The following is an 8115-nucleotide window of genomic DNA, read 5'->3' on the forward strand; positions in this document are numbered from 1 at the left end:
TACTACAAAGCGCACGCTAAAAAGTACGATATTTCAGAGTGCTGTTTTCCTTAGTTTTTATTTTTTTAACAAATCACTGAAAACAATTTGTGAGAAACATTAATCACACAGTACAATGAATTTGAAATGAATACATGAAAATAAAGAATACATTTTAATGAAACAATTTCTGGAAAAGAATAGCGAAAATAGTGCGAGACTTGTGTCACAGCACTCGTGGTCGTGTAATGCTCAAAGGGACGGATTAAAGAGCGGGGCGGGTTTGGCCTGCGGCCCGCGGGCTGTACCTTGCCCACCCCCAAATTGTGTACAAAGACTTACCTAAATTGGAGGTTATGTTAAAAGTTGTGTCGACAGGGCTTGTCACCAGAGTTGACCTTGTTTGTTTTGTCACCTGCCCCGTGGAGGTCAATTGAGCAGCAGGTGTCGGCGAGGACGGACCTCGGCCACACGTCGTCAGACTTTTAATAGCTACCAGTGAGGAGCCGTCTCCATTTTGAGGTCACCCCTCTCTCGTCCCTTCCAAGGGCAAATCGACTTTCCCACCATTCAAACCTCAGATGAGCGAGCGACCGGCAGGGTTCATTTGTGCGCATGCTTTGTTCCTCCTTCACCTCCTTTTTTTTCCCTTCCTTTCCGCACCTGCCGGGCTGCGCGCACGCGCGGCCGCCTCCACTTTGCACGTCGTGGTTTCCAGGAACAAGCGGCAATTTATTTGTTGACACGCGTGCAGGCTTTCTTAATGCAGTTGTTCACGGCGGCCGTCTGTTGTGAATAACAGCAGCACTTGCGCGCGTGTTGTGATGAATTAAAGCTCACCCTGCACCTCCCTCCTCCTCCCCCTTCCCTCCCAACACACTCACTCACCCACCCTCCTCCTCCCTCTCCCCCTCCCACCTGGCTTATGTCACACAGGCTCACACTGCTCTGGCCTCTTCAGCGCCTCAATGCTGGGGGTGTCCTGTAGCGCCCCCAACCTGCGGGACTACGTACGCACGCATCACCATCACCACCGAAAACCCCCCCTGTCCCCCGGCAGCCTGCCCTGCCAGATTGGCATGTTCGGTACGTTGGCGCCGCTGACCTCCACCCTCCTTGGGTCCACCCACCCCCAAACCACCACCACTACTCTCCACAAAGCTGTTCATCTTTGTCTATCCCAGTAGTGCAATCAAAGCCCTTTGCGCAAATGCAAACGCCGACCCTCAATAATCTGTTGAGTCACTTGTTTGGCGGTCGTCATGGTGATGATGGTGCTGACTCGACGCCAGATCCGATTTGCATGAGCCATGGGTTCTCTAATTTTGTGGTGTGACGAATGCAAAGTAATCCTCACTAAAATGGTTTCCTGTGTCTGTGGACGCCCCAATGGTGCTCTTTTGTTCATTCTGGGCGGTACAATAATTTTTTCGCAAGGACGATGGGCCCATTCAATCACATTCCCCCCCCCCGCACACATGTCTTTGGCATGTGCAATGTTTCGGAGTGTCATTTCTTCGCATCGTGGTGTTGGCAGCTCGATCGTTTCGGCAGCAGAGTGCATGCGCTGCATTCGGGGAAGGTGTACTGTTCACTCTGTCCACGAGAGGGCACTCTCCGACACCTCTGTCGCCTCTCGTCACTGTCCAGCTGCCCTGGCAGGTGAGCGCTGAGATGACGTCACTTTTTGTACCAGGAATAAGACCTGCATCCGTTGGAGCTTTTCATCTCCTGAGAAAAGAAATTGAACAGGAGAGAGCCCATTTCCACTTATTTCCACTTCCCCTAGCATCGCTCAGTTTTGTTTGCCGTTATTTATATGGTGCAAAGTAACAAGCACATGTTGGGAACATTTTATTTTGTTTTGCATAAAAGCAGCAAGTGCATACGTAACAAAACGAAACAATCTTTCTACACCAACATTTTTTTTTAAATTAACATACACACACCGACCAATTAATGTGATAGACTACAAATAATTTAAATACTGTCCCGTCATAAAACTTAAGGTTTAGTTATCGGCCGTATGGTTTTAAAATACAATCATAGATTTTTTTTGGGGGTGGTGATATTTTTTCCCCCCCCCCTTTGCGTTTAGATTGATTGCACGGGCCATCATCGCGAGGACGAGCTCTTGCCGTTGTCTTCACTTCCTGTGCACATTCTCCTCTCCTCACCTTCTTTCTCCTCACAGCGAGGTTATTGTAGCCCTACAAAAACAACATTGAGAAAAACGTTTTTGTTAAAATACAAAATTTAAATGCTTAAAAAAAAGAAAATTCATGATTTAGTTTAAAACTATAGCTTCCCTATACAAAACTCAGTCTAATTATCGTAAAAATGTCCTTTGTTTTCATCTTTGTCATAAATAATGCGTGCGCTTTTATGGTTAATTTTAAATGGATTTATTTTTGGTATTGTCTGAAATTATTTTGTTCATCTTTCACGTGACAAAATGCTCCATGTATTAATAAAAAAAAAAAAAACACACACAACAAAAACTAATACTGGGCGGCCCGGTAGTTCAGTGGTTAGCACGTCGGCTTCACAGTGCAGAGGTACCGGGTTCGATTCCAGCTCCGGCCTCCCTGTGTGGAGTTTGCATGTTCTCCCCGGGCCTGCGTGGGTTTTCTCCGGGTGCTCCGGTTTCCTCCCACATTCCAAAAACATGCATGTCAGGCTGATTGGACGCTCTAAATTGTCCCTAGGTGTGAGTGTGGGCGTGGATGGTTGTTCGTCTCTGTGTGCCCTGCGATTGGCTGGCAACTGATTCAGGGCGTCCCCCGCCTACTGCCCGAAGACGGCTGGGATAGGCTCCAGCACCCCCCGCGGCCCTAGTGAGGATCAAGCGGTTCGGAAAATGGATGGATGGAAAACTAATACTAAAAAAAAAGCCAATCTAAAACACAGCACTCCCAAGCAAACAAAAGCAAAGCAAAACTCACAAACCTGCTCTGAAAGCAAATTAAAACGATTTGAATTTGAAAAACAAAAGTTGAAAGGAAATAAAAAGGGACGAAAAAGGAAAACTGCACTAAACCCTTTGTCTTCGAAACCATGTTGATGCTCCGCCTCCTTTTGGACTAAATGTCGCAGAAGCCAAGGCCAAAGCAGAACATTTTCATCTTTCAGGAATTTCATGCTTGTGGGACTTCAGGTTTAATTTAATTTAATTTTATTTTATTTTTTGCTGAGTTGGGCTACTCGTGCGGTGCCCCCCCCCCCCCTTTGTCTGATTCTGTGAAGCAGTGAGTCACCCAGCCTCTTGTCGCTGCTGGCGTCCTTCTTCCGGCATGGCCGACGTCTTTCCGGTTTGCGCCAGGCGACGGCTCGGCGCGACCGCGGCGATGTCCTTCTCTCTCTCTTTCTCTCCTTCCGCGTCTCTCCTGTTAGGTCCAAAAGGGGCGGAGCCGGCAGTAACTCCAAGTTACCTCTCTTATCTCCTCAGAGCTGTTGTCTATGCCGGCAGTAAAGAGATTTTCTGTGTCGTTTGCCAGGCATCCGACTAACGGTATGTCTGCCTTTTTTCTCTTGCTCTTTTTCTTTTTCCACACTTTTTTTTTTAGGAGGTGTTGCACGTGGGTTTTTTTGGGCTGGGGGTGAAAAGTGGTGTCGCTCTCTCCTGAGATTGTTGCATTTTTCCTCGTTCGCCCTTTAAAATCAAAATCACTTGTCACCATATGTAATTAAAAAAAAATAATCCTCAGCGCCATTTCTGCTGCGCACGAGGCAAACTCTTGAAAATTGTGGAACTCCTTCACAAAATCAGGCTGCTTTTTTTTCCCCAATGAACCACAGTTAGGAATTCTGGAAGCTTCTTTTGTACTTGTTTTTTTTTTCTTTTCCTCAAAACGGCAGAATGAGATGAAGAGGATGCGGTGAGTGTTGGGTCTCACTCTGGATGAATCATCACTTTCTATTTGTAAAGGTGTCAGGTTTTTTTTTTTCTTCTCGACGTCTGCTCGTCGGTCAGCCCATCTTCGGCGAGCCCTCTAGCGCCACCCCGCTGGACAAAGAGAGTTGCAAAGTGTCTCCCCTGCAAAGAGAAATAATTACATGCGGTCGTTAAAAAATACAAATGTCCAAGCAGCTGTTATTGCAAAGTGACATAAAGGAGTTTTGAGACGCCTGGTCAGCGCGTGAACGATGAATTGCGAGTAACTCGTTCATTCATCCCGCGCTAATGTTGGAGAACGGCATATTCTGTGTGGACTTGTTCATGTAGGTTGAGGCGGCGTATCGACGTTTGCTGTTCAGCAGTTTTGTGCCGTCCTTGAATGGTCTCTTTTTTTTCGCAAGAGAACCCTTTGCACCCGGAAAAAAAAAAAAACAGTCGTTCTGTTTTGCTGCATGAGCTGGTCGCCCGCCGGTTTTCGAATCTTGTCTTCACTTTTTCTACATTGTGTCCGTAATGCCATTCATTTACCGTTCACGTTGTGATCCATTTTTTTTTTTTTTTTGTGCCGTGAGGTCATAAAGCGAAGCTAGTGAGCCTTCAAAACAAATGTTGGCGTCAGCTCCTAATATATCGTCATCTGCTCATGTCGCAGGCATATTTTGACTCTTAACAAAAACGGCGCTGATGTCGACTCTCCCTGCGTGTGACACGGACTTGCTCATCAGGCACATCTTGCTGACTCGTTTTTGCCGCCGTGGACGAACGACAGTGGAACCTCTCAAGGCAGAATTCAAACAAACAAACGAGCGTGTGTAGAAGTAGTGGTGGCTTCAAAGAATTCTAATTGGGGGGGGGGGGGTGGGGGAGAACAGGTTACGCCGACCCACAACATGCTTGGAGAAGTCAGAGCTCATCGTGTTGCTTCTCCAGATGATTTATCCCCCCCCCCCCCCCCCCCCACACACACCTCCTTTAGGTTTCGAAGGCTGCTCGATGGTGCCCTCTATCTACCCGCTGGAGACGCTGCACAACTTGCTCTCGCTGAAGCAGGTGGACGAGTTCCTCAACGCCGTGTGTGAGAGCAGCAGCGAGGCCCACGCCAAGACCATGAAGGGTACCGCCACAAACGCCAGCCGTGCGTGCTTACAATTATTTGGGTTTGGACTGCGAAAAATCCACAGGAATCGTCAATTATATGTCAGCGCTGATAATCTTATATATATATATTTTTTCAAATTTCGTGCTGGTTCTGAATTGAACGTACTGTACGCAACTCCAGCAGGCGTTTTCATGCTGTTGTGTGCCGCAGCGCTGTCGGGACTCTTCGACTCTCAGAGCCAGGCGTCGTCGCCCTACGGCCCCCAACAGCCGCTCTCGTCGTCGGGCTCCGAGGCGTCGCTGCGACCGCCCAGCCGGCCACCTTGGCGTGAGTATCGTTGCCTTCGCCGTCTTCACTTCCATGTTTGACCGCCACGGAATGCATCGCAGTTGTCACAAAGTATGATTAATGTTTAGACTGATCACACTGGTCAATAAACCATTACTATATACAGTATATATAATTTTTAATCAGAGATGCAAAGACATTTTCTTTGTGGATGAATAATGATAAAATAACACTAATGACAAGCAATCTGGTAATAAGGCAGTAATAACTAATCATATCATATAACAGGAAATATGTAATGCCCGTATGTACATGAAGCGACTGCTCAAAGCAAATAAAAGCAAGACATGGAAAAGCACACTTATAGCACGGCGGTACCTACTAACAGGTGATGGCATGTTCTGTTTGTAATGTATGGTCATATTTCAGAATCCGAAAAGCTTTTCATTGATCACGGATCATTTTTAATAGTTGGTAATATGGTGACGTTATAACGCGGTACTAATATGCAACAACCGCGATAACGTTCAAGTAATGGGCGGGTATGATGTGTTATAATATGACTGTGATTACATTGTAATAACATGGTAATGATGCATCATCATGACAACATTGTAATAACACATTTACTCTTTAGTGTTTCTGATTTTGTTTTTTGTTTTTTTTTAAAGATGGCAGTGTCCCCTCCAGCGCTGTGTCCAGCGCTGGCCCCTCTTCCCCCATTACGGAGAACTCTGCCCTCAACTTCAACTTCAGCGAGTAAACCCAAGCGCACACACACGCACACACACACACACACACACACACACAGACATACACAGCCACACACAAACACACGCAGCCACACATACACCTTCTTGTTGAATGCACTTTATGCTCACGCCCTATTTGTTTAGTTGACTGGAGCAATTAGCCCGCACCCAGTACTGGACTAGAAACCCCTGTGGACTGCAAATATGTCGTATTTGAACACCAGGCGTGCCTTTGGCTTCCGCTGCTGTGTTTTGATTTTTTTAGCAGCGAAGATTTGGAGCAGGAATGTTTCAACTTTGTTTTGTGGAAGAATTAGCACCAACGTTAGAACTGTTAAAATAATTTCACCCAAATTGCTGTATGATTTGGGTTTGCCGTTCTCATAGTTTTGGTTTGGCGTCCGAACCGACCGCCTTTATTTTGCCGCATGGCTGTCGAAGACGACGGCGGACGGCGAATTTTCCCACGCTTCGAATTTGCTCACAATCCTGTGACTCCGTTTTGGAACGGCGCTTGATGCGACGCTTTGTACGCGCTCTCGCAAACTTGCCGTCAAATTTGCGGAGCAAAACCGAACAACCAAAGTTCCCGCACACGCTTGAGGTGGGCTTGATTTGCGGGGCCCATCTCTGGAGCTCCTTGCGGATGCGACGTTTTGTCACCGCGTTCATGTTTTCATGTCTTTGTCTCCGAAGAGAAGGCCGCCAAAGTGCGACTGAACCAAAAACAAGCAAATAAAACCACTCGAGCACGGATTTCAAGTTCCGTCTTTTGCTTTGGCTGCGTGACGACAGTTTGTGTGCGTTTCGCTACCACCACCCAAATATCTCGGACTTGAGCCAATCGTGATGAGCGCTGCCTAGCAACAGATGACAAGCCAAAGTTGGGACAGAAATGGCCTCCTCCTCATCCCGTCGCCTCCTTCATTCGTCTCCTGGCTTTCTTATCTCCTCTTCTTGCCTCCTCCCCCCCTCGTCTTTTCATCTCCTTGATTGCTCTCCTCACCCGGTCGCCATCTGACCGCCTCCTTTTTCTGGCTTTGTTGTCTCATCCCCCTCGTCTCCCTTTTTCTTCACGTTTTTCGTCTTCTCGTGTCCTTGTTTCCCTTCCTTGCGCCCTTGTTTTTTTGCGCCCCTGTTTCCTCTCATCATCTTTTCCTTGTGTCCTTGTGCCCTTTGTCATGTCCTTGTCTTTCCTTTCCTCTTCACCTCCTCGTCCTCTCACGTCTTCATTTTCTCCCCTCACCTCCTTTTTATTCTCATCTCCTTGCTTCCTTTCCTCCTTGTTTCCTCGCCTCACTTCCTTGTCTCCGTAGCTCCTCGTTTCTCATCTTGCTTGCTTGCGGTCTTCTCATTAAAAAAAAAAAAAATGTAATCCTCTTCCGCTTTTCACCCCCCCCCCCCCCCCCCCCCGTCCCCGGCATGTCCTACACCCCCCCCCTCCTTCAGAAAGTCTTTGATGAAAAGTGATGAGTCATGGCTGCTCTTATTGCTGCTGTACGTTGCCATGGTGACACCCTCAGATGTAATTGACTCTCTGAGAGTCTGCGCTCCCAAAGCGCCCCCACCCCCACCCCCCACCCCCCAGCTTTGATATCCTTCGAGATACTTGAATACACTATTTGGTGCACCCTCTGAAGCGGTTCCTTTCCAAATAGTTGTATGTACTGCTTGTATTCGTTCTTGTTCCTGTTAAGCTGTTGTTGTACGAGACTGCATCAACATTGAAAAGATATCAAATCATTTGCAATAAAATGTTGTTCATTCATAACCAAGCACTTGGAAAACTTTTGTTTTGGGTGCAGCCGGGGCAAGTCGACATACAGTACATATTCAGAATATTATGGAGGGGAGGGGGTGGGGCGGGGGGGCTTGCAAGAATGGAAATTGGAATTTGACAAGAAAATTGTTGTTTCTCAATGATGAAGCGGGGAAGTCAAAGTCGGTTATTGCCGGGAAGGTTTAAAATATATTTCAAGTGGGAAGTATAAGAACTAATTCATGATGTGGGATTTCTTTTAACCTGTGTGAATGAACGAACCCCCCCCCCCCCCCGCTCCCCCCAAAAAATATTATTTGAAGATGAAGGTTGAAACATT

General features: G+C 47.1%; 1 protein-coding gene across 10 annotated transcripts in view; it reads left to right on the forward strand.

The window, feature by feature from the left end:
* LOC147206916 (inositol hexakisphosphate and diphosphoinositol-pentakisphosphate kinase 2-like) overlaps positions 1-7791 on the forward strand; it is a 28908-nt gene extending 21117 nt beyond the window's left edge. For 3 of the 10 annotated variants that reach the window (XM_086108771.1, XM_086108773.1, XM_086108775.1), the window contains 5 exons: positions 916-1065; positions 3428-3490; positions 4854-5012; positions 5187-5303; positions 5936-7791. In XM_086108771.1, coding sequence (XP_085964897.1) covers positions 916-1065; positions 3428-3490; positions 4854-5012; positions 5187-5303; positions 5936-6027 — 581 coding nt within the window. In that variant the 3' untranslated portion in view covers positions 6028-7791. Of the gene's footprint in view, positions 1-915; positions 1370-3427; positions 3491-3843; positions 3858-4602; positions 4661-4853; positions 5013-5186; positions 5304-5935 lie in introns of those variants that run through there. The other 7 variants (XM_086108772.1, XM_086108774.1, XM_086108779.1 and 4 more) reach the window with 6 other exon arrangements.
* The last annotated feature ends 324 nt before the right edge of the window (positions 7792-8115 follow it).

The sequence above is a fragment of the Hippocampus guttulatus genome, chromosome 4, assembly GCF_054856545.1.
Source record: "Hippocampus guttulatus isolate MCC_2025c chromosome 4, RoL_Hgut_1.0, whole genome shotgun sequence".
NCBI classification, from domain to species: Eukaryota; Metazoa; Chordata; class Actinopteri; order Syngnathiformes; family Syngnathidae; genus Hippocampus; species Hippocampus guttulatus.